At 44.0% G+C, this 26,433-nt stretch overlaps 1 protein-coding gene across 1 annotated transcript; it reads left to right on the forward strand.

Moving 5' to 3' along the window:
* The first annotated feature begins 743 nt into the window (after window positions 1-743).
* casr (calcium-sensing receptor) lies at window positions 744-24,578 on the forward strand. Its single transcript, XM_076273849.1, has 13 exons — window positions 744-1,018; window positions 10,449-10,651; window positions 10,953-11,259; window positions 11,373-11,584; window positions 12,179-12,482; window positions 12,615-12,721; window positions 13,637-13,889; window positions 14,191-14,424; window positions 14,702-14,825; window positions 15,128-15,386; window positions 21,394-21,607; window positions 23,655-24,017; window positions 24,278-24,578. Exons 2-13 carry the CDS (start codon window positions 10,461-10,463, stop codon window positions 24,557-24,559), a joined length of 2,850 nt encoding a protein of 949 aa, XP_076129964.1. The 5' UTR covers window positions 744-1,018; window positions 10,449-10,460; the 3' UTR covers window positions 24,560-24,578.
* The last annotated feature ends 1,855 nt before the right edge of the window (window positions 24,579-26,433 follow it).

The raw sequence follows: 26,433 nt of genomic DNA on the forward strand, positions 1-26,433 counted from the left end.
AGGTAGCCAGTTGGTACGTAACTGTGCATTATAAAGCTCCTTTCCGACGCCTTAACAGGCATGCTAGTGAAAGAGCTGGCACCCAGGGGTTTTAGGTCAATTGCTAGCACGCTCAACTCCCTTTTCCGAGGTGCTGCACATTGCGGGTTCGAGTTCGGACGATTGCATGGCTGAGCCTGACTAGCCTGAGCCTGAGATTAAATAATTGAAGCTGATGCAATGAACAGTATAAACCATGTGGAGTAATGTGGCAGACTTATATGTATTCAGACGTTATATGCACATTTACACATAGCCATCTCTTTCTCTCTCTCTCACATACACACCTCTCTCTCTCTCTTTCTCTCATTAATTCTACTTAACTTTACTCAACTCCACTCTACTCTACTTAACTTGAATTCCACCCTAAAGTTGGGGTGGGGGGGGGGGTAGAGGTGGAGAGAGAGTGTGAGGGTGGGAGAGAGGGAAAGAGACAGAGAGAGGGAGAGAGACAAAGAGAGAGGGAGAGAGAAGGATGCTGAGGAGAGGGGGATGTTAAATGACAGGAAATGAACTGAACAAAGAAGTTAATGTTTGAAACAGGGAGGGTGGAGAAAAGAGAGGGAGAGAGAGAGGGAGGGAAAGAGAGAAAGGGATAGAGAGAGAGGAGGAGGAGAGATACTGAGAGTCAGAGAGATGCAAAAAACAGTGAGGCAAAAGTGAGGCTATGACAAAGAGCAACCTATAGACATACAAAGAGATCTCTATAGAGACCTATAGAAGACCTATAAACCTATAGAAAACATTTATAACACTTATGGAGAGACATAATTGCCTTGTGCTCTAAAACCCTAATGAATGGTGATCTTATTTTTTGTAAATGCGTAATCAACTAATTCAACTCAAAAACCTTTCTTTCAATACCTTTGGATTAATGGAAGCTATATGTCAAGGAAGAAGGATTATTCTGTAAGCGGTTCTTGACAAAAAGTTCTGGAACATGTTTGGAGACGTTTTGGATTAAAATAAAGATTTAGAGGTAAGTATTGTGTGCTTTGTAACTCTTTCTCTCTCACACACACTCTTTCTCACACACACACACTAACGCAAGCACACACACACTCACGCAAGCACATACACACACACACACACACACAAGCAAGCACATACACAGGTTGGGTTTCTGGTACATATATTTGTAATGTGTATATTAGGTGTCTAATAGAGAAATGCAAAATTACTGTAAAATGTTGTCTGTCATCATTTTATTGCTTATACTTAAAGCTTATACACATTATTATGTGTATTTGTGTGTGCTTGTGTGTATGTGTGTGTCTGTGTGTGTGAGAGAGAGAAAGAGAGAGAGAGTGTGGTGTGCCGAGTCATTTTGAGGGACCCCAATTTATTCTTATAACAGGCTTCTTATAACTTTAAATGGGCTAGAGGACTATTTTAGGATGCATCAATGCCACAGCTTGTTAACTAAATACAGTTTTAGGTAGACAGAGATGATCAACTTAAAAAAAAAAGGTCTTTAGTAGGCTAAATCTTAATTTGATTTCATGATTTGAAGCTGTGATCCTTCTCACTACTCCTTCTGAGCAAGCTGGCCTTCTCTCTTCGACTACTAGTTTACTTCCTATTTGTTAGGATATGTTGGAATTGCTAGATTTAGCAACTTTTTCACCTACCTGCTCTAGCAACAAAACAATTCTAGCAAATAATATGTGGAGTGAGTACTGTGCCAACTTTGGGAGCACCCTCTCCCTTGTCAAGCAACAGAATAAAATCACCTTTCCCCAATAACTTCATAACTTGCCTTCTTTTGTGCTCATCTCCTGAACACTCCATTTACACTCCATGAAATGAACATGGTAAAAAACTGGGCATATGAAAATGAACATACAGTATAATGTTCATGACATTCATATCAGTAACCATAAGTCGGTATGCTAGTGTGGCCTTTTGGTTTGACCTGTGGTGTGCCAAAAGGTTAAAGCAACACCAAAGAACTTTTCCTCTGTCGCACGCACTAGTATTTGTTTATCCAGCACTGGCTTTGGAAATAACTATGTCCACAGACAAGGTAGAATATGTTGCATGATTTTATGAAAGTACGATGTATTGCGACATCAGATGCAAGTCACATTTGTAGTTTCTTATGTGTCATTCCATCGAACTACAGATCCGCTACCCGATCTGGCAAACTTACATAGTGCGGTTATAGCCGATAGAGGGCCGCGAAGCGAATGCAGAAGTGCCATTCACCCTGTTACGAGTTGATGAACCACTGAAACGATTTTGGAAACATTATTTTAAGGTAGAAAAAACTCTTTGGTGTGTGTAGACAGCAGGGTGCGCATTTGGTCTGAAGGCATGTCAGCTCATGGTTTAAACTGAGTAACAGATGACTGTAAACTAATCCAACATCACTGGACTGAACCACCCAGCTGTCCCCACAGTCCACTCTCCATGTAATCATAGGAACAGGTTGGACATGTTGGACAAGGTCCTCTGTGTGCTCAACCATGCAAACGGAGATGACATTCTACTGTAAGTGGGCCACTACCAAAATAAACATCATTTCTCTCATCACTCTCTTATAATCAAGTGTCTTTACAGTGAAGGCTTTTCTTCATCTTTCTGTCTCTCTTCTCTTAGTCATTGTCCATCTCTCATTCATTTTCTCTCCCTTGCTCTCTCTCCCTCTCTCTCTCTCTCTGTCTAAATGCAATTCAGTTCAATGACCTTTATTGGCATGACCATTCAAAAAGAAACAGTTGCCAAAGCATATGCATGTGTGTGTGTGTGTGTGTGTGTGTGTGTGGGTCTCTCTCCCTCTCTGTCTCTATGTGTCTGTCTCTCTTTATGTGTATGTATTTGTGTGTGTATGTATTTGTGTGTGTGTGTGTGTATGTGTGTGTGTGTGTATGTGCGTGTGTGTGTGTGTATGTGTGTGTGTGTATGTGTGTGTGTATGTGCGTGTGTGTGTGTATGTGTGTGTGTGTATGTGCGTGTGTGTATGTATGTGTGTGTATGTGCGTGTGTATGTGTGTGTATGTGTGTGTCTGTGTATGTGTGTATGTGTGTATGTGTGTGTGTGTGTGTGTGTATGTGTGTATGTGTGTGTGTTGGTCTCTCTCTGTCTCTCTCACTTTCCGTCTGTGTCTCTGTCTGTGTGTGTGTATGTGTATGTGTGTTTTTGTGTGTGTATGTGTGTGTGCTGGTCTGTCTCTCCCTCTCTCTTTCTTTGTCTGTCTATCTCACTCTCTCTCTCCCTCTTCCCCTCTCTGTGTCTGTCGTTCCCACGGGCTCTAGTCACTCAGCTGTGTAATGTTCGTTGGTTCCTGTCTCTGCATAATTTCCAGTGCTAATTTAAACTTCTAATCAGAGGCACACACACACACATACACACACACAAACACACACAACACATGCATGCATTCAGGCACAAATACACACACACACACACATATATATATATATAGCACATGCACACACACTTGCACGCACATTAAAGATCGGATTTCAAAGTTGCATGAGAAAATAATATTTTACCCAGGACAGGTTCCTGCTCAACACACACTTATCTTCCCTCTCTCACAGACACACACAATCAGCCTCGGTAGACACACATGCACACACATACACACACACTAGCAGCACACACACTCTGAACTGTCTCATTCATCAGTAAGACCCCAGAGCCTTTAGGGAGTCATTATACTGCCTGAGAACATTTCTAACATTTCACTCAGTTTCACATCTAAACATATACACATTGCTAGGCACAGAAGAGTAATGCCATACCCCCCCGCCCAACACACACACACACCATCACCACAATAAACTAAATAATCAAAGAAAGTGTCTGGAAAACCTGTGCCTAAACTAAACTATTTTGTTTGATAATACACTCTGATAAATACTTGATCCAGTAATATTTTAGAAATGCATGATTACAAACTCGATTCAGTAATATTTTAGGAATGCATGATTACATACTTTAATAATATTGTAGAATCATAATAATATCTGATCTGGTCAGTAAGGGTACGTTCAGACTAAGCGTCTTTTTTGCACCTGCCCATGTCCGTTTTACATTATAATCCTATGGAGTAGACCGTGTTTAAAAAAAAAATGTTGGCTTCTTTTAAAACGCGACCACAACCGTCTTTTTCTGCAGCTCAGAAGTTGAGAAATATTCAACTTCTAGCGGAAAAACGCAATACGTCATGCTGTCTTTTTTACAGCTGACCAATCACAAGCGGATTACCGAGACCTGTGGTTTCCCATGACAACAAGTAAAATATGGAGAAGGTGACCGGTCGAGAGACTCGTTTTAGTGTCTGAGCAGGGAATTGTTTGACATGACTTCAAAACTTTACCATAACATACCAAAACCATCTGACTTTCATAAATGTTTTAGAAAGGCACACTGATCTTCAGAAATGCGTACAAAGACAGCAGGCCCTTAAAGACCCAAGGTGGCATGATTCCAGCACACTGACCTTTCACCTCTAGACTCTGGCTGTGGATCAGAAGGCATATGGCAAAAGCATCAGACATCAAAACAGAACTCTACTCACAGCCTCACACACACACACACACACACTCTCTCTCTCACTCTCACACACACACACACACTGACTCTCTCTCTCACAGTCAGCCTCTCTCACACACACACAGACACTCACTCTGAAAACAGATCGTAACTCTACCCAGAGATGTCAATCTGGTATTTACACTCTGTGTGATGTTATATTTGTGTTATATCAAAACAAGAATGAGTTGACAGTTTGTCGTTCCCACGGTCACCGTGGCCTCTGAGGACATAAACACACTCCGTTGTGCTGAGAGAGAGAGAGCAGAGAACAGTGTCGTGACCAGTTGTTGCCCAACAGGACAACAATGGACTGTTTCCTGAAATGATTTTTCAACTATATAGGAACGTCACCTATTACCGCCTGTCCCCTATTTCCACCCTCTTACGTGTATGTGTCACTTAATATTCATTTCTATACAAACCAAGATGGTGAATTCCTAAAAAAACACAAGCACCCCCACCATAAGTGTATCTTAATTAGCTATGTACCAAAAATGACATTTTACCGTGACTCGCAGAGCTGTAAACAGTGTTGTAAGGCAGCGTGTACAAATCCACTTGGAGCTCCAGTGGAATTTTGATTTGCGACGAGAATTCTTGGTCTAACTGGTGATGTGCCATGTGGGTATGTTCAGAGCGCCCTGTTTGTGGGCCTGTTCAGAGCGCCCCGTTTGTGGGCCTGTTCAGAGCGCCCAGTTTGTGGGCATGTTCCTTACCCAATGGACTTGCTTTGACATTTTGGTAACAGGTCCCAAGCTTGTGGGATAAAAGCACTTTTGCACTTTCCTTCTTCAGTAGTGAGCAGAGACTTGGTCCAGATAGGTCAAGCGTAGGTAGTTTTGCATTGGTTGGATGTGTTGGTGTGTGTGGAGGTGTTTTCAAGTGTGTGTGGAGATGTGTTGGTGTTGATATGTGTTGGTGTGTGTGGAGGTGTGTTAAAGTGTGTGTGGAGATGTGTTGGTGTTGATATGTGTTGGTGTGTGTGGAGGTGTGTTAAAGTGTGTGTGGAGATGTGTTGGTATGTGTGTGTGGAGATGTGTTGGTGTGTGTGTGGAGGTGTGTTAATGTGGAGATGTGTTGGTGTGTGTGGAGATGTGTTGGTGTGTGTGTGTGGAGATGTGTTGGTGTACTATGTGTGTGGAGATGTGTTGGTGTGTGTGTGTGTGGAGATGTGTTGGTGTGTGTGTGGAGGTGTGTTGGTGTGTGGAGGTGTGTGTGGAGATGTGTTGGTGTGTGTGTACAGGTGTGTGTGGAGGTGTGTTGGTGTGTGTGTGTGTGTGGAGATGTGTGTTGGTGTGTGTGGAGATGTGTTGGAGTGTGTGTGGAGGTGTGTTGGTGTGTGAAGGTGTATGTTGGTGTGTGTGGAGATGTGTTGGTGTGTGTGTACAGATGTGTGTTGGTATGTGTGGAGATGTGTGTTGGTGTGTGTGTAGATGTGTGTTGATGTGTATGGAGATGTGTGTTGGTGTGTGTGTGGAGATGTGTGTTGGTGTGTGTGTGTGGAGATGTGTGTTGATGTGTGTGTTTAGAGATGTGTGTTTGTGTGTGTGGAGATGTGTGTTGGTGTGTGTGTGTGGAGATGTGTTGGTGTGTGTAGAGATGTGTGTGTGGAGGTGTGTGTTGATGTGTGTCTTTAGAGATGTGTTGGTGTGTGTGTGGAGATGTGTGTTGATGTGTGTGTTTAGAGATGTGTTGGTGTTTGTGTGGAGATGTGTGTTGGTGTGTGTGTGGAGATGTGTGTTGATGTGTGTGTTTAGAGATGTGTTGGTGTGTGTGTGGAGATGTGTGTTGGTGTGTGTGTGGAGATGTGTGTTAGTGTGTGTGTGGATATGTGTGTTGGTGTGTGTGTGGAGGTGTGTGTTGGTGTGTGTGTGGAGATGTTTGTTGGTGTGTGTGTAGAGATGTGTGTTGGTGTGTGTAGAGATGTGTGTGTTGGTGTGTGAAAGTGTGTCTCTGATGCATGCCCCTTTTGAAACAGGTGGAGGAGAGGATGGAGGTGTGTGTATGTGTGATGTGTGTGTGTTAGGGTGTGTGCAGGAGTGTGTGTGTGGTGGTGTGTGTGTGGGTGGAAGTGTGTATTGGTGTATATGTGTTGGTGTGTGTGTGGTGGGTGTTGTGTGTGTGTGGAAGTGTGTGTTGATGTGTGTGTGGTATGTGTGAGTTGGTGTGTGTGTGTAAGTGTGTGTTGGTGCGTGTGTGTGGTGTGTGTGTGGAAGTGTGTGTTGGTGTGTGTGTGGTGTGTTGCAGGCTTCTGCAAAATTCCAGAATTGAATTGAAACTGACTCTTAAATTCCAATTAAATTCTTGAATTTCACTTGCATTTCAATTGAGGTAGCAAACAGGAAGCAGAATTGCAATTAAAATTGTGCACAACCCTGGTGTGTTGGTGTGTGTGTGTGTGTGTGGTGTGTATGTAGAAGTGTGTGTTGGTGTCTGTAGTGTGTATGTGGAAGTATGTGTTGGTGTGTGTGTTGGTGTGTATGCGGAAGTGTGTGTTGGTGTGTGTGTGTGTGGAAGTGTGTGTTGGTTTGTGTGTGGAAGTGTGTGTTGGTGTGTGTATGTGGAAGTGTGTGTGGTGGATGTTTCCAGTGGGGGGGTTCGGCCCTAAGCAGTGCGCCCAGAGGACCAGTGTCACATGTGCAGCAGTGTCTACATCATGCTAGTTTTGCATTGGTTGCCATCCCAGATACCCAAATGCATGTGTAGAAGCACTGAAAAACATTCAGTCTTTGTGATATGTTCAGACAAAACAGAGAGCTAGCTCGCTACTCCCTCCCCTTCCATGCAATTAAAACTCTCCTAAACGCGCATCTCGTCGTTTATTGGTTGAAACACTTTGTTGGTAGCAATTGTTTTTGTGTACAGATCTCGGAGCCTAGGCTGCCTACAGAGACGTGTTTTTTTGACGGCCTGCTTATGGGGCAGGCAGCTAGTGGATCGTTAGGAAAGATTAGATGAATATGATCATTTATGTTTGGGCCTTTTTTGGGACTGAAATTGCTGATACAACCTTTAAGGGTTGACAGGAAATGAGTTTACTTAGATTCAGACACACTACTGTGGTTGCTGTGGCAACTTAAACCTGAACGTGTGCTCAATATGCTGCTACCACAGTGTATACACGAAACACACGCTGACATCACCATGGAGACGTGTAGCTGCAGCTAGACCCCACTGTGATGTGAGTGTGTGCCTTTAGAAGTCCCCACTCTGATAGTGTGTGTCAGATGGCGTGTGCAGGTGTGTGTGTGTGGAGATGTGTGTTGGTATGTATTGATGTGTTGGTGTGTGTAGGTATGTATTGGTGTGTTTGTGTGGAGATGTGTGTGTGTGTGGAGATGTCTGTGTGTGGAGGTGTGTGTGAAGATGTGTGTTGGTGATTGTGTGGAGGTGTGTGTTGGTGTGTGTGTAGAGATGTGTGTTGGCGTGTGTGTGGAGATGTGTGTTGGTGTGTGTGTAGAAATGTTTGTTGGTGTGTGTAGGTATGTATTAATGTGTTGGTGTGTAGAGATGTGTGTAGGCAGAGGCGCACCTTGTCAACAGGCAAACCAAGCAACTGCTTGGAGCCCCGAGCCGCTAGGGGGCCCCCGACCTGGTCTTTAGCGCGTTTGCCGGTGGAACAAGTGAGATTTTCGTCCATAGAGATTGAATGATGTATTTTGCGTGTTCCTGTCCTGTTGTTGTACAAACAGTACATCTGTACGTAGGCCCTATGCTATGGCCTTATAAACAGCGGATCTGTGTTCAAAAGAGTTCAAAGAATCCGCACATATTTTGGCTACTGTGGTAAACGTCAATCGAGGGTGCAGTGATGACGGATCAACATCGGAGTTTGGCATTTAGCCTAGGCTACTCAATGAAGTTATTAGCCTAGAAATCTAGACGCGCCCCTAGCGGCAGCAAATTACATTTGCTGCCAGGGCTAGTCTAGCAACTCTCCATTGACTTGTGAGCTCTAGAAATCGAAACTAAATCTGGCATTGAACATAATTAACAACAACATTAACATAATGATTGATGGCAGAGTTGCAACGGTTTGGCTTGAATTCCCCGCTACTTGAAAACAAATATCCTATTGCGTCCTATTGCGTGCAGAGGGAATTTAAAAAGACAACTGATTATCCCGACCCTCGGACTGAGCACTGCGAACGGTGAGTGCCCAGACCCTACATTATAATGTGGGTCTGGCTCGCCAGGCTATGAAGTTATAGTAGGCTAATGTTAATTGGCAGAAAGATTGAACATGGTTTGCTACATCTACGACAGTAAACTTCAGCTAGCTAGCGACAGTTACAACTAGTTAAGCAAGGAGATGGTTAACGTTTCTATGTTTGTATTAGGGCTGTCTGCCATAACATGTTAATCGCAATGCAGTAAGGACCAAGCATATAGGCTACGCGTTAATTTTTTAGAACCTGATTGATGCAAAGTGCGTCAAAAAACACACCCCTTCTTCTTTGTTACATTGCTCCGGAACTGTTCATTGCAGCGAGATGAAACATTTATTGCGTGACAGAGCAGAAGTGGGGCTTTCCAACGAGACTACACACTTATCTGTACGATGAAGTATGGGGGGGAAAAATCATGAAATTAAATCAAATTGCATCATATTTACAGTCTACTTCTCTGCATTCACCTGCGCACCCATTACTCTCGTTTGAATTACTCGCGAACCCGTGATCGCATAGATATGGAAAGCATATCAGATGAAAGAGGATATACAGGACTATCCATTGGTACCATGTATATCGATCCTTCTGGCTTATAACAACAGACGAAGTGACTGCAAAATAATAACATCATGTACACAAACCAACACTGCACACCCATTACTCTCGTTTGAATTACTCGCGGACCCGTGATCAGATAGATAGCCTATGCCACGCATGTCAGATGAAAGAGGGGACACGGAGCTATCATTTGATACCAAGTACATCCTTCTGGGTTATAAAACAGACGAAGTGACAGCAAAATAATAACTTCATATAGCTGGACTTACCCCACGTTTTTGTCTGTTTTTGTGGCAAAGCATGTTTATAATCCAATGCTATCTATGTTTGTTTCTCTATGGCAAAGCATGTTCATAATCCGGTTTTGAGATCCTAGCAAATTCCTGCATGGCATCCAATTCAAGGCTCACATTGCAATCCCAATTTGTTCAACAAAGAAACCCCTTTTTTGCCTCTACTTTGTTCATGGCAATGCAGTAAAAAGTTGTTGTAGAGAATCTATGAGTGCATACACCCTATAGGCAGGCACACACAGGCTAACACGCAAACTCGGGTCAAGTCAGGTCAGATCAGTTCGTGTCACAGATATGGAGCGCAGAAAGGTCATTTTTCATCACTAAATAAAAAAATGCCATTTATTTCTGTAAGGCGCACACCACATATGTCTGTAAATTGCTAAGCCCCAGAGAATCCCTCCACGACCATGGCAATGCCAGATTCAGGACAGTCTGCTCTACACACACATGTAAGGCAAGTCCAGCTTGCAGTGGTGAGATACATGTCAAAATATAAGAATTTTTATAATACGCTTTTTGTATTTTAATTATTTAACATAATAACCTAATGGTGGTATAACATAATGGTGATAACACTTGTCGGTAGGGCCCCCTTGGAATTTTTGCTTGGGGCCCCAACAGACTCTAGAATCGCCTCTGTGTGTAGGTGTGTGAGTAGCGATGTGTTGGTGTGTGTGTGTTGGTGTGTGTGTAGAGATGTGTGTGTTGGTGCGTGTTGCTGTGTGTGTGTGTTGGTGTGTATAGTTGTGTGTTAGTGTGTGAGTAGCGATGTGTGTTGGTGTGTGTGTGTGTTGGTGTGTGAAGGTGTGTCTCTGATGAGTGACCCTTTTGAAACAGGTGGAGGAGAGGATGGAGGTGTGTGTGTGGAGGTGTGTGTTGGTGTGTGTGTGGTGTGTGTTCCCGGTGGGGGGGTACGGCCCCAAGCAGCGTGCCCAGAGGAGCGGTGACATCATGCTGGGGGGACTTTTCCCCATCCACCTCGGCGTCGAGTCCCACGACCAGGACCTGGCAGCACGACCCGAGGCGACCGAGTGTGTCAGGTACGCTTCTCACCCTCTCCTATGTTCTTTCCCACACAAACACACACACAACCGAGTGTGTCAGGTGCACTTCTCACCACTTCCTCCACCCACACACACACAACCCCAGGCCATCTCTTCTCTTTCCTCATCCTTCCTCCATCCTTCACACACACAGGAGGTCATCAGATTAAAAACCGAGTAGCCACTCTTATCTCCTTGATAAAGGCTGTGTGCCAAAACGTCGGCCATTATAAATGTATTAAGAGATTAGAGTGTGCGGCTATACTCTGTTTTAATCAATGTCCTTCCACATTCACAGGTTCAATTTCCGTGGTTTCCGATGGCTCCAAGCGATGGTTTTTGCAGTGGACCAGATCAACAACAGCACTGACCTCCTTCCTAATGTCACTCTTGGCTACCGTATCCATGACACCTGCAACACCGTCTCCAAGGCCCTAGAGGCCACGTTGAGTTTTGTGGCACAGAACAAGATCGACTCGTTAAGCCTCGATGAGTTCTGTAACTGTTCTGGAAAGGTTCCATCTACAATCGCAGTTGTTGGCGCCACGGGGTCAAGTGTCTCTACCTCAGTGGCAAACCTCCTGGGATTGTTCTACATCCCACAGGTTGGTCTTGTTATCATCATTATTATTATTGTCGTTGTGTTTGTTATTGTTGTTGTTGTTCTTTTTCTAGTAAAAAAATGTGTGAGAGAGAACGTTCATTTGGTTTCTTCTAGATCTCTTACGGCTCGTCCAGTCGTCTCCTTAGCAACCGGCAGCAGTTCCAGTCGTTCATGCGCACCATCCCCTCAGATGAACAGCAGGCTGTTGCCATGGCCGCGGTTATCGACCACTTTGGCTGGAACTGGGTGATTGCTGTGGCGTCCGATGATGACTACGGGAGACCTGCTGTGGAGAAGTTTGAGAACGAGATGCTAGAGAGAGACATGTGAGAGGAAAAGGAGAAATGGAGAGACTCAAGAAACAAGATATAGAGAGATAGAGTAAAGAGACTAGAGAGGGAGAGAGAGACTAAAGAAACAAGATATAGAGAGATAGAGTAAAGAGACTAGAGAGGGAGAGACTCAAGAAACAAGATATAGAGAGATAGAGTAAAGAGACTAGAGAGAGGGAGAGAGATACTCAAGAAACAAGATATAGAGAGATAGAGTAAAGAGACTAGAGAGGGAGAGAGAGACTAAAGAAACAAGATATAGAGAGATAGAGTAAAGAGACTAGAGAGAGGGAGTGATGGAGGAAAGAAACAAGAGAGCGATGGAGGAAAAGAGCGAGAGAGGGATTCTGTGTGGTATCACCTGCATCACTTCCAGTTTGCTGCTGCAGTTCTGTAATTACTGTATTAGCCCAAAGTACTTCAAAAGTAGTTAATTTTGAATAGGAAGTGATGGTATGTCCAGAACGACCTCCTCACCAATCTCCATAGTTTCTCAAAGCCAGAGCTGCTTCGTTCATTTCTTCAGAGATGCTTTGTTTATTTCTTCCATCAAAACTTTGTTTATGTCTCCATGGCTCCTCTGTGCAGATGCATCGACCTGAACGAGCTCATATCGCAGTATGCCACTGAGGCCGAGGTCCAGGCACTGGCTGATCGTATACAGAACTCGTCTGCTCGCGTCATCGCCGCCTTTGCCACAGCGCCAGACCTGGAGCCCCTGGTGCGCGAGCTGGCGCGGCGGAACCTGACGGGGCGCGTGTGGCTGGCCAGCGAGGCCTGGGCCACCTCCTCGCTCATCGCCCGGCCCGACTACCTGGATGTGATGGTGGGCACGCTGGGCTTCGCCCTCAGGGCCGGACCCATACCAGGCTTCCGGGACTTTCTGCGGCAGGTGCGTGACCTGAATCTCATGCTAATTAGCATGTGCTAACATTAGTTTTTACTGCAGGTGTCTGTTCAATTAAAACGTGACTCTGTACGACCCAACATGAAAGTGTCTAAAGATATTTATTTATGATGGCAGATTCGTCCTGGTCCAAGCTTAGTCCATAACGAGTTTGTCCGGGAGTTCTGGGAGGAGACCTTTAACTGCTACCTGGACGATCAGGACGGCGCCACCCGGAGGGAGAGGTGAGCACTGCATGTCCTCAGTGCTGCTTAGTCCATCTGGGAATACTGAGCTAAACGTACTCTGTCCTCTCAATTAACCATGAAGTTCAATTCCATTTAGCACTGTGAAGCACCAGTCACATACAACACCGACGTTATGAAGTTGTTGCTGTGTGTGTGTTTATGCAACAGTTCGGTCAAACTATTAATTAATTTGTGATTGGAAAAGAGGTATTCCATGAGTCATGATGAGGGCATTCCAACTCTTGACTCTTCACTGTCAGTAATCACTTCGCATTTTGCATTGAATTGTCTGACACAAAACCTTCCATTCCTTCAAAGCAAGAGAGCAGCAATTTTGATTAAATTGTTTCTTAAAGTGATATCGTACAGTTACTGAAAGTTCAGATTGGGTTCAGATTAAGTAAGGGATAATGGCCGCCGAGGTGTCTTGTTATACGGAATTAATGGACGAGGGCGAGAGCCAAAGAACTCCCTGACGCGCAGCGCCAGCTTATCACCCGGTGGCCATTATAGGCAATAGCCATGCCTTTGTAGCCCACAAAGGAAACAAGTTTAAAACGGTCCGCTCCGTTCCGTCCCTATAACAGCGATAGCATGGACAGTTAAACTTGTTTACAGTTGATTCCATTGTTGTGAAGCCTGCTTCCAGGCTCAACCGTCGTCCTACTAGGGAGCGAGGTGTTTGTGATATTGATCTCTGATCAGAAAGCAGGAGGGAGCGAGGTGTTTGTGATATTGATCTCTGATTAGAAACCAGGAGGGAGCGAGGTGTTTGTGATATTGATCTCTGATCAGAAAGCAGGAGGGAATGATGTGTTTGTGATATTGATCTCTGATTAGAAACCAGGAGGGAATGATGTGTTTGTGATATTGATCTCTGATCAGTCAGAAGTGATATTGATCCCTGATCAGAAAGCAGGAGGGGAGCGAGGTGGATGGTGAGGATGAGGGCGCTAGCCTTCGTCCCCGTTGCTCTGGAGATGAGGATGTGTCCAGCGTGGAGACTCCATACCTGGACTACACACACCTGCGAATATCCTACAATGTCTACGTGGCTGTATATGCCATCGCCCATGCACTGCAGGAGATTCTGACATGCAAACCGGGAAAGGGGCTGTTTGCCAACAACTCCTGCGCTGACATACGGAGGGTGGAGGCATGGCAGGTGTGTTTCTTGATCTTTTCTGTTCCCACTCATGATGATGCTGTGTTTTAGTTAGTGGGAGAAGGCCCCTCCAACAACCCCCCCCACACACAGCTTTGTCCCCCACCTCGTTAAGAACCACAATGGAAATAAGCTTTTTAGCTTTATTGTGCTATCTTTAATATCTTTGTAGAAACTGTGCATAACAAGCATATCTTTGTATGTTGCCTTCCAAAGTATTGAAGGAAGTTTATCGATCTATCTTTTCTCATGCAGGAAACAATCTAATGGCAATGAATGTCACCATGTTTACGATCTTTAGGTCCTGAAGCAGCTTCGTCATCTTCGCTTTCATGACAGCTTGGGAGAACTTGTCAGCTTTAATGAAGGGGCAGAGCTCCATGGCAACTATACAATTATGAACTGGCATCGGTCACCTAGTGACAACTCAGTGGAGTTCCGTGAGGTCGGTTTCCATGTCAGCGCCAACGGGAGAGGAGAAGGAAAGCTGCACATCGACCGCACAAAGATCATCTGGACTGGACAGATGACAGAGGTGATTTTTAGTGTTTTTCTCTGAATGTAAGACTCACAGAAAAGGGTGTAGGTTTGCATATATGGACTGTAGGGACATGTCCATACCAATATTTTGGGATGACAGAATTGTCATTACCAATATTTTAGCGACCTTGTTCGTATTATCCAAAGCTTTTTCACCCTGCAGAGCGGTGGGGGAGGGGAGGTTGTTGTGTCCATACCAAAGCCGAGACCAAACCCACGCCCTTGCTCACAAATTAATTTTTGCTCATGTTTTCTTCACCCCATGTTCCCAGGTGCCATTCTCCAACTGCAGTGATGACTGTGACCCGGGCACCCGGAAGGGCATCATCGACGGGATGCCGACCTGCTGCTTTGAGTGCACAGAGTGTTCCGATGGCGAGTACAGTGATCACAAAGGTAATCATGTCTGCCAGGGCGTCCCCTACCTCCCCTTTGGTGGGTCTGCCCAGTGTTTCAGTCCATCTGCAGCTAGCTGTTTGTCTTTTCTTACTCTATCTGTGAGAATTACAAGGCACTTTTGGATGCCAGACACTACTGTGCAGTGACAAAAAAGGTTGTCATATGTTTGTAATTTTGTGTCCTACCTATGTGTGTGTGTGTGTCCATCTAGCTTCCCAGCCTTAGATGAGAGCTCCTGTCCAGGGCCTTATAGACCTCAGTTTCCTAAGTAATAACCCCCCCGCCCCCTTCCTTCTCAGATGCGAGTATTTGCACCAAGTGTCCCAGTGATTCCTGGTCACATGGCAACCACACCAGCTGCTTCCGCAAGGAGATCCACTTCCTGTCGTGGGAGGAGCCTTTTGGGGTAACCCTGGCCATCCTGGCATCCTTGGGCGTTATGGCAACGGCTTTCGTCCTGGCATTATTCATCAAGTTCAGGGACACGCCCATCGTCAAAGCGGCCAATCGAGAGCTTTCGTACCTGTTGCTGATCTCTCTAATTTGCTGCTTCCTAAGGTGTGGAGATTTCGGGTGGAGGTGGAGTGAGAGATGGATAATTACATACATAGGAATAGTATTTTTTTTAAAGTTATAAACATTTATTTAATTTGTGGGGCAAATTGAAATCAAGACAATCAAGGACATATGGTAACATGCACACAGATATTATGAAGACATATGCAGAGATGGACACAGAAATGAAGACATGCAGCCAGACATGTAGACACATGCATACATGGACACAGACATACTGTATGCAGAAATGCAGACATGCAACCAGACATGCAGACATATGCCCACATGGATACAGACATATGCAGACATGCAAGAAGACATAGGGAGGGAAAGTGAAAACCAGCACCCCTGGTTTTGTTCCTATCAGAGAGCAGTTGCAGTGTTAAAGGGACACCAGGCAAGCCTGATGCTTTTTCTCTACGAAACTCCCCCTTTGCTCGGTCTGAAGCTCTTTTCCTTTTCTTTGCATCTTACGTCAAGGGTTTTCGCTGCTTTTTTGCCGGCTCTGCCATTATACACGCGTTTGCAACAATCGCTAGTGTTTAGTAGCCTGCCTCTGAGGATGTAATTGATCCTGCTTCGGTCGGCGGGTAGGATACACTGAACTTGCAAGCGGGATATTCTTCCTACAGGCAGTAGGGGCGGTCGAGAGAGTCTTTATTCGCCCTGTAATGAGTAATTTAACCATATACCGATTTACGAAGATGAGTAATTAACACGAAAACGTTGCCTGGTGTCCCTTTAAACGTCTCATAGACCTAATTTTCAAAAATATATTATAAAGCCATATCAGCTAAGTTATTGAAATTATTTCAGTGTGTATCCAGTAATAATCTAGGCTACTACAGTAACTGTGAAAAGGTCAGACCCTATTTTGCCTCCTTTAAAGAAAGGACACTACTCTGTTGGGATGCTGATCTGGCTGGTCTGTTTTAACAGGGGTGTGGGGCACTGATTCAACTATATAAACCATATTTCTGAAAGCTTAGACCCTCAGAATGTGAGACATGAGACATGTCCGACCAAACTACGGCATAACATGTAGGCTAATTGTAGGCTACTTGGACAGGAGTAACATATAGTTTGGAATTCATTTTAAGAGTGCAGTGCAAAGGATTTAGAAATAACTATGGTGGCGGATCCTGATGTGTGTGATATGAGCGCTCGTGGGGGGGAAATCGTTGATTTCATTTGCGGTTTTCTATCACTCTCAATAATCCGAATAATTCCCTTTGGTCCGACAGCCCAGTAGTCCGACATCCCTTAGTTTAGAAAAAAAAAAAACCCTCTGCTCCGACATCCCATTGTGCCGACCATATAGGCTTTTGTGGATCACCTCCCATGCATATCCTAATCTAACATCTGAATCAACAACAAGCGAAATTACTTTTCTCTATCTTATTAGCCTATTCTAGCCTGTCCAAAGTCCAACAGGGTAACGTTATCTCCATTTTGGAGGTGAGTGTCGCTAAATAAAGTGCGATTGTGTGGATTAGGCTAGGCCAGGGGTCGGCAACCCGCGGCTCTTTAATCCCTCTGATGCGGCTCAGCTTTTGAAAATAATTCATGAGTAGCCTAGGCCTAGTCTATTTAATTAAAATGTATTTTATTTTAGTTCGTTCAAAATGTAATATTGTGTCTATCTGTAATTTAGCCTATATAACATTCCACCTAACTTGACTCCATAACCGTAGCCTGCACAATATTGTTACATTTGCGGTTCGTTGCCGTGTCAATATCAAACAAAATCACCGATTTCCCTCCATTTCAGTCAACGAGAACACTTTAATTGTTATTGTTGATGTGTGCGCTTGCTGTAGGCTAGATAAGGAAACGTCAGCGACCACAGCTTGCGAGCGCGAACACACGCGGGCTGAAATGGGAAAGTTTCCATCCGAAGAAGACTGATTCTGAAAACTCGAAATGAACTGCCCGTTATATATCGCACACTGCAACGAGTTAGTATTGCTGTGTTAACCCTGTTCGGTTCCACTTGCATGTGAGAAAAGTCCTGGCAGGAAGCGATTACATCAACGTTTTTTGGTATATCCAGTTTTTAATATTTTTTTCCCAAAGTGTTTACAACTTAGTGTTAACTAATAATTGTTGCAAACTGGACTACACTGGACTCCCACGTGCCAAGACATGTCTGGGACCACTGCACTATCTCCTTCCACAACTAGAGGGTGTTTGCAGGTTAACTTATAGCTTATAGGCCTGAGTGTCATATTCATGAAATTTCTGTTAACTAACAAACTGACGGTTGTATGTTTTCACTGAACCAAGATTATGAAAATAGAACACAACTTTTCAATCTAAAACTTAATCTGAACAGATGTTAGTGCCGAAACCTTTCAGAATTCTTCACTTTCTGCTGATGAAAAAACAAATGTCCGCCATGTTTTTTGTGCACGTGAGCAACGTCTTTTTGTTGTTATGTCACAGTGTCACATGAATAGCTCAGCTGTGTGGCCAAGGCTATTCGTACCAGAGGTGTAAATAGACACTCCGATAAAGTTACTTTTAGTTTTGTTCTTGCGTAGCCTACCATTCACGTATGGCTTTAGACCATGCCCATCATGCCCATTTGAAATAACTCCTCTAGCTGTCTCCATCCTTTCTGTTTTCGTTGTTTAAAAAAAAAAAAAAAAACGTGTTATGTCCATGATGAGTCTCGAGTTAGTGAATTAGGTTATAACATTGTGTGCTGATAACCAGCATAGTAAAAGAAAACAACAAAGTAGCCTGGCCTACAATTTCGGTAGCGTGCGTTCGCATTCTCTCTCCTGCTGAATCCCATCGAGATCTGTAACACCCGCAGGTGCCGCCTGATCTTATCAACAAATCATTAGGCCTTTTGAAGCCAACATCATGAGACTTTTAAATGTGTTTAACATTTAAATGTGTTAATAGAAAAAAAATATTTTTGCTAGGCACAGATGTGAAAAGGGCCCCCCTGGCCACTTTAAAAGGTTGGTAACTCTGCTTAGTTAGGGTGGTCTGGGGGCATGCTCCCACAGAAGAATTAAAAAAAAAAAAAACCCTTAAAGGTACTCTAAGTGATGTTGGGTCGCGTCACTTCTGTTGACTTTCAAACAAAACAGAGAGCTAGCTCGCTACTTCCTCCCCCTCCCTCCCGTGCTGCTCCTGTGCAATTGAAACTCTCCTAAACTTGTATCTCGTCTGTGATTTGCTGGAACAGTTCGTTATGGTTTTATGGGCTAGGATTGCCCAGGTTGTTTTTGTTGCCGTTTTTGGAGCCTGGGCTGTCCACAGAGATCGCGTTTTTTACAGTGTATTCAGGACACAGACAGCTAGCGCCTAGCGCTTGGTTAGGTGATGTTTGCATTAAGTGACATTAAATGTTTTAGCCTAAAAAACGTGTGGCATTGCTTAGAGCACCTTTAAATAATGACTTCTGGCAAGTTTTTTGGAAAGAAGCATTAACCTTGAATTTGACATTGTAATCTATACATCCTATATCTTGTTTTTGTTTATTTTTCAGGACAGTCTGGGATTTGTACCCATCTGGGAAAGTGATACTTGCATAGCCTATGGACCCTATCTTGCACCCTGGCGCATGGCGTAAAACTCGTTTTCCACCTGGCGCAAAGTTTATTTTCTTATTTTGCACGTTTATTTTTTAAACAATGCACCCAGGGGTCTGGCAATTAACAACCTAGGGAGTGGCCTGGCGCATTGTCTAAAAATTGCTTTTGTACACCACCTAAAACGCATTACGCCACTGATCAAGAGAAACCTGGTCAGAAATCTACGGCGAGTTGTTTATATGTTATTTTAAGAGCACATTGTCATATTGGCGGGTGCACAACGCACCATCCTTCTATCCTCCATGAACGCGCACCAGCGCACATCCATGCAAAACATTAGAAATTACACGATTAGGCTACAATGGGAAACATAATTAGAATAAAGATATTACGAAATACATCTTACAATGCATTTGCAAATTGGTAATGACGGTTAAAAGTGATTAGGCAAGAGAACAGCTGAAGACGCACCATCACGAGATATAAGCAACTCCTCTACAGGATAAATGTTTTTTTATTCAGTCATTCAATAAATATTAGGATAAGTTGCTTTTTCCAGCCTATGTTTTCGATGGTAACCCATTGTCAGTCAATAGTGAAAGTAACTTACTGCGTATAACTGTCTTGTCATTGACTGACACCATGGTGAAGTTGCCAATGATTTCAAATAATAGACGAGTGCAAATGTGTGAAGGCTATGCTAGGTTTTAGTGAAGCATGGTTTAGTGGAATGACTATTCCATATGGTCTCGCAAGCAGCCTCCTTCAAATCCGTTGACTGTCAAAATACTGATGTATTCTTTGACATTGCGCTTTGCGCCGTTAAAGGGAATGACAGATGTCATTCTCATTGGCTTAAAGGATGATACGCCCCAAACACACCCTTGACTGATTAAGAAACCTAGGAACACCTTGTTGCGCCATGCGCTCGACGTTTGATAACGAAAACACTCCCAATGTGGACTGGACATCCTACTAAATTTGAATAAGCTTTTGACGAGTGACGATGTGCTTTAGACTGTCATAATGATAGGGCCTTATTTCAGTCTTTATATCAAGGGGAAACCCTTTGTGTTTTTATGTCACCAGGAAGCATGTTAGTAGAAATAGCTTTTCATATTTAGGTGGGATAGATTGGAATCTTGAAATATAAAAATCTTGACGGTGGGATATTGTATGGCTCACCAATTTACGAGATGTACATGTATTGAGTGAGACAAATATTTTATTTATTAGGCTAATTGCTTTATTCACTTGAGTAGCCTATTGTCACAGATACAATTTTTTATATAAGGACAGCAAGTTCATTATTTTGCTATTAGGCTACATTATGGTGGTTGGCAGCTCATTGTCTGCAGCAGTCCTGTGTCTTTAGAAAAAAATGTATGTGTAGCATACTCACTTAAATTGATAACACTAATTGATAAAAAGCTAATTTTCATTCATTGTTGACATGGTCCATGGAGGCTCAGACGGGTGTCAGGACCTGATGAACACGGCGCTAAAAAGTGTTTATTTTTGTGATTTTCTGTTTTTTGATTGGATGTCTATTTATTTATATTGGATGGCTATTTATTTTTTTTGATTTGGCTGGTGAGTGGTGGTGCGCTAGTTCTGAACCCTGCGAGAAATCCTCTCGTATCCCTGCACCTCTAATAATTATGCAGATACCTTGATATCCCTATGGTGTAGGTATGATATTAGTAACATATACTAATGAGGAGGGTGGGACATGTTTCATGTCATGTTAGATCACATCCTGAGGGTCTAAGCTTTCAGAAAATATATGGTTTATATAGTTCTATCAGTTTCCCCTTCATGGTACAGACCAAAATGTATTATGTGTACACTTCACCTAAATCCATAAAATCCCATTCATTTTAATGGGAAATTTACTTAAACAAATTAAATTGCTCCTTTCATTTGGAAAATGGACTACAACTAGAAGTCACGTGACTGTCAGCTCTTCATGTGAGTAGAAGCACAACACAAGTAAACCAAACATAAAGATAATCACCACGTGGTTTACATTATTCTCCGCCATTACAAAAAATGTTAAGCCAGTCAAGCAAATTGCCATTTTGAGATGAAACTGTCACATGTAATTGTAGCTCCTAAAAATAAAGTATGATCACCAGAAGCAATAGAGATGACCCCAATGCATATCATGTGGAAGCCATTCCACTAACTTTCCCATGTGGAGCAAGATATATTTTTTCTAAAAACAAGCTATGGAGAATCCCATTCATTTCTCCACATTTTAGGAACGCAGACATATGCGGACATGCACGTGAACAAGCAGACATGTAGACATATGCAGACATGCACGCAGACATGTAGACATGCACGTGGACAAGCAGACATGTAGACATATGCAGACATGAACACAGACATGCAGACATGCATGTCTTCTGCACCTTCATCACCTCTGGTTTCCTCTGACTTCGTGCCACCAGCTCTCTGATCTTCATCGGCAAACCAAAAGACTGGACCTGCCGTCTGCGCCAACCAGCCTTTGGCGTCAGCTTCGTCCTGTGTATCTCCTGCATCCTGGTCAAGACCAACAGGGTGCTGCTGGTCTTCGAAGCCAAGATCCCCACCAGCGTCCATCGCAAGTGGTGGGGTCTCAACCTACAGTTCTTGCTGGTCTTCCTCTTCACTTTCGTTCAGGTGAGGACAGGTGGACAGCCATGTTGTATGTGTTTGTGTGAGTGTCAGAGTGTGTGTGTGTGTGTGTGTGTGCAACCACAATGCTGCTGATGTTCAAAACCACACTCAAACAAGAATTACCAATGGTCTTAGTGACTTTCCCAACAAAAAAACAAGAATTACCAATGGTCTTAGTGACTTTCCCAGACAAGACACTTTCAATCTGCAAAGATAACAGTGCAAATTCCATCCTCATAGTTTAGTAATTGAAGCTTAGTGAAGAGGGGGTCATCCCTATGTTCCTAGGGTCCTACATTATGTTCCCCAGATTAACATGGTAGATAATGTGAACATGAAAAAGGGTCATATGTTCCCAGGGCCCTATGTTCCCCAGTTAGAGAGTCCTATGTTCCCAGGGTCCTATGTCCCCAGGGCCCTATATTCCCAGGGTCCTATGTTCCCCAGCTAACAGAAAATTGAACAGGAGATCATGGACCCTGGGATCATACGACCTTGGGAACATAGGACCCTAGGAACAAAGGACCTTGGGAACATAGGACCCTGGGAACATATGACCCTAGGAAGATATATAGCTCCTGTGAAGAGGGTGGGGTGACACTTTCTCATAGCCTTTTCAATATTAGGTTCACACTCCCATCAGGGGAGCTGGTCTGACTGGAATGTGCCCTGTACAGAGCAGGACCAACCGTGTGCTTCCTATCCGCTGCCATTCAGTGCCAATTAATAATGAACTGTAGCCTGACGAGCCAGACCCACATTAAAATGTAGGGTCTGGGCACTCACCATTCGCAGTGCTCAGTCAGAGGGGCGGGATAATCGGTTGTCTTTCAAATTCTCTCTGCACGCAATAGGACAGCGCTATGAGTCCCATGCGTTTCCCACCAGCGGAGCTAGTTGGCTAGTTCAAACTTTTGCCAACTTAATAAAAGCTTAACTCGTGTCACACTGTTCGCCAACAGCAACATTATCTTATTTGTTTTTAAGTAGCAGGGAATTCAAACCAAACCGTTGCAACTCTGCCATCAATCATTTATGTTAAGCCCGCATAACGACTCTATACACGATTTGATTGGCCTGATAGAAGTTTAATTGATCGAGCTCACAAGCCAACGGAGAGTTGCTAGACTAGCCCTGGCAGCAAATTTAATTTGCTGCCGCTAGGGTGCGTCTAGATTTCTAGGCTAGATGAACTGATGATAAATGATAATAGTAAACTATTGATAAATAATAGTGGTAAAATGTAGCCAAGAAATCTAGACGCACCCTAGCGGCAGCAGATGATGGCAGAGTTGAAACGGTTCATGAACATGAAACCGGTTCGGCATGAATTCCCTGCTACTTGAAAACAAAGAAGGTGGATGTTGCTGTTGGTGAACAGCGTGACACGAGTTAAGCTTTTTTTTAAGTTGGCAAAAGTTTAAACTAGCCAACTAGCTCCGCTGGTGGGAAAATGCATGGGACTCATGAGTTGTAGCGCTATCCTATTGCGTGCAGAAGGAATTTTAAAGGAACCATATGTAAGATTGTGGCCAAAACTGGTACTGCAATCACTTTCAAAATACTGAAGAGCGGTGTATCGCCTCCCCCCTGACTCGAGGTTGCCAACCCTGATGGCGAAACACTACTGACTTCGTGATTAGTAGATAGGTGGAGGGTGGCGCATCAGGCCAAAACACAACATGACATGACAAAACACAACATCAACATCAGTTAAGGGGTGCAACTTCACTTTTTAAATGACAATATCCTGGCCGGACTACTGTTGTCAGTGATATAAGTATTTGAAATTAACATGATTTCTTAATGTTTAGTGACATATCAGGGCCATTTTATGATTAATTGAAATATTTTTCTTACATACGGTTCCTTTAATTTTGGTTACATTTTAATGTGGGTATGGCTCATCAGACTAGGTAAACTGATGAACTAATGGTAAACTGCTGATAATTGTTAATGGTAAAGCACTGATAAAGATGAATGGTAAAGTGCACACTTGTGATGTTCTGTCTTATTAATGCTAATTCACGGGTGCCTCACGTGCCCACAGGTGGCCATCTGTGTGGTGTGGTTGTACAACGCCCCCCCGGCCAGCTATGAAAACCATGAACTGGACGATGAGGTCATTGTGGTGACCTGCCATGAGGGGTCAGCCATGGCTCTTGGCCTTCTGATTGGTTACACCTGTCTGCTGGCTGCCGCCTGCTTCCTGTTTGCTTTCAAGTCGCGAAAGCTTCCGGAGAACTTTACGGAAGCGAAGTGCATCACATTCAGCATGCTCATCTTTTTCATCGTGTGGGGCTCGTTTGTGCCGGCATACGTCAGCACCCACGGGAAGTACGTGTCAGCGGTGGAGGTGATCGCTATCCTGGCCTCCAGTTTCAGCATGCTGGCCTGCCTGTTCTTTAACAAAGTATGTATAACTGTCACTGTGTTAGATCATCATAGTGTTAACCTCTGTAATGATCCAGGTCTTATGTCAATCTCTATAATAAACTAAGTCTGATGTCCATACATATATCTATGTTTATAAGACCCATATCTTTGATAAACTAGGTCTAATGTTAATCTCTGCTGGTCCAGGTTTAAGGCTTATTTCTGTGCTGGTCCAGGCATAATGGTAATCTCTGTACAGGTCCGGGTCTAATGCTAATCTCTGTGCCGGATCTCCAGGTCTACATCCTGCTCTTCAAGCCGTCACGGAACACAGTGGAGGAGGTTCGGTGCAGCACGGCGGCACACGCCTTCAAAGCAGCTGCTAGGGCAACGCTGCGCCACGGCTCCAACGCCTCACGCAAGCGCTCTTCGTCACCCTCTCTCTCCTCGTCCTCGTCCTCGAAGCCTGAGCTGGAGGGTGGCTCGCTGGACAGAGGGCGGGTCCCCAGAGTCAGCTTTGAGGGGGTGTCCATGTCCACGATCGACAGGAAGAGTCCAAAGGAGGGCTCCAAACCCTAATGGGACCTGTATTCGCCTTATTCACACGGCAGCCATTGTAAACCAAAATTAGGTTATGGGGTACACAAACCAGTATTGTTGTGTTCTATGCATTTGCCAGTAGGTGGCTAGAACGTGTTAATGATATAGTCAGTGTAACCCATAGCCTCGTTTTGGTTTACAATGGCCGCTGTGAGAATAAGGCGAATACAATAGACATCTGAAGTTCGCCTACTATAAGGATCCAAAGCTGCCATTTTTGCCCATATAAGGAGATGCAGGTTCCATCTTTGCCCATTTAAGGAGATCCGGATTTGGATGGCAGCTTTGGGTCCTTTTTATAGGCGAACTTCAGAGGTCTATGAGCTACTGATGTTGATGGACAGGACTGATGATACAATCAAGGCATCTAGTACCAGCTTCAGTACTAGATTCTACCAGTGCAGAGAGCTGAGCGAGCCTGATGACCTGGACCCTTATCAGGAGAGAGGCAGGACAATAGGAGGTTTTATGCCTTTCTGTCTGCCCAGTGATGGACCCTCAGGCTTGGGGACCACATTCAGACAGCAGCTGACTGGAGGTAGTCTGGCTCTGTGTGTGTGTGTGTGTGTGTGTTTTTAAAGGGGCCATATTATGCAAAAACTAAATTTTTGCAAAACACTGTGCTTTTGTACTTCCATTTGGGTCTCTGATACTTCTACAAACACTCAAAACAAAACCGTGCGTTGAGTTTTTGTGGGTGAGTTAAGGGTGGTTGATGTCAGAAATCTCTCCTATTGAGACGTCACAATAGGGGAAATTTGAATATTACTACACCCAGAGCCATATAATGCACTGACTACCCACCCCCATCTGAAAATTCCCACCCACTAGGTTAGGAACTTCCTGTCGAAGATCCTCCATTTTGGTCGTAGCCTATCGTTTCCAACCAGCACCATGCGAAAGAGTATCAACAGCATTTTTTGTAGTAGGCTACACAAAATATCCAAACGTCTTTTACGCACCTGATATCATCCATATTTCAAGTATACAAACCGAAACTCCCCAGGACACGTCTCGTTCTTGTTAAAATATTTAAGCAATATGACACGAGTGGGAGCGGAGTTAGTAAACAATATCCCCGCGGCTGTCATTTGGCCATAGGTACGAGGCCGAAGGCCATATAACGTAGCCTATCCTACGCTGGGAGCATCCCACCAACAACAGCTCATTTGCATTTAAGAAAACAGGCCCTAGAAACAGCCTATTCTGAAAGGGACGGAAACTGACAAGAATGAAGCTGCTGATAATGCAGCTTCATTTTTGTCAGTTTCCGTCCCTTTCAGAATAGGCTGTTTCTAGGGCCTGTTTTCTTAAATCACTCGCTCACACACACCCACATACTTAAAGGTCCCATATTATAGTTCTTTTTCAACAAGTCGAAATAGACCTATGGGTTGCACAAAACATGTCCCTAAGGCTTTTTGCGCAAAAAAAAGCCTTAGGGACATGTTTTGTGCAACCCATAGGTCTATTTCGACTTGTTGAAAAATAACTATAATATGGGACCTTTAAGTATGTGGGTGTGTGTGAGTGATCCCCAAACTGCAGTGTGTGTGTGTGTGTGAGTGATTCCCAGACTACAGCATGTACGTGTGTGTGTGTGAGAGAGAGTAATCCCACCCTCCAAATTCCTAATTAACGCTGGGATGACAGCGCTGAGAAAATCAGCCAGCACCGTCACACCAGTCTGACGGGAATGTTAGAAATTGAACATTCTAAAGAATATATGGGTTCATTGAATTCAACATGGAACTTTAAAACCTTACAATACGTTGTGGAACAGAATCTTCTGTTAGAATGTTCAAAACTCGGACGGTTTGGTCAGGAGAGGGACTAGGCCCCTGGAGCCTCAA

The sequence above is a fragment of the Alosa pseudoharengus genome, unplaced genomic scaffold, assembly GCF_046254945.1.
Source record: "Alosa pseudoharengus isolate Yale_2024_CS ecotype anadromous, Long Island Sound unplaced genomic scaffold, YU_APseudo_1.1 YU_APseudo_1.1_scf_8, whole genome shotgun sequence".
NCBI classification, from domain to species: Eukaryota; Metazoa; Chordata; class Actinopteri; order Clupeiformes; family Clupeidae; genus Alosa; species Alosa pseudoharengus.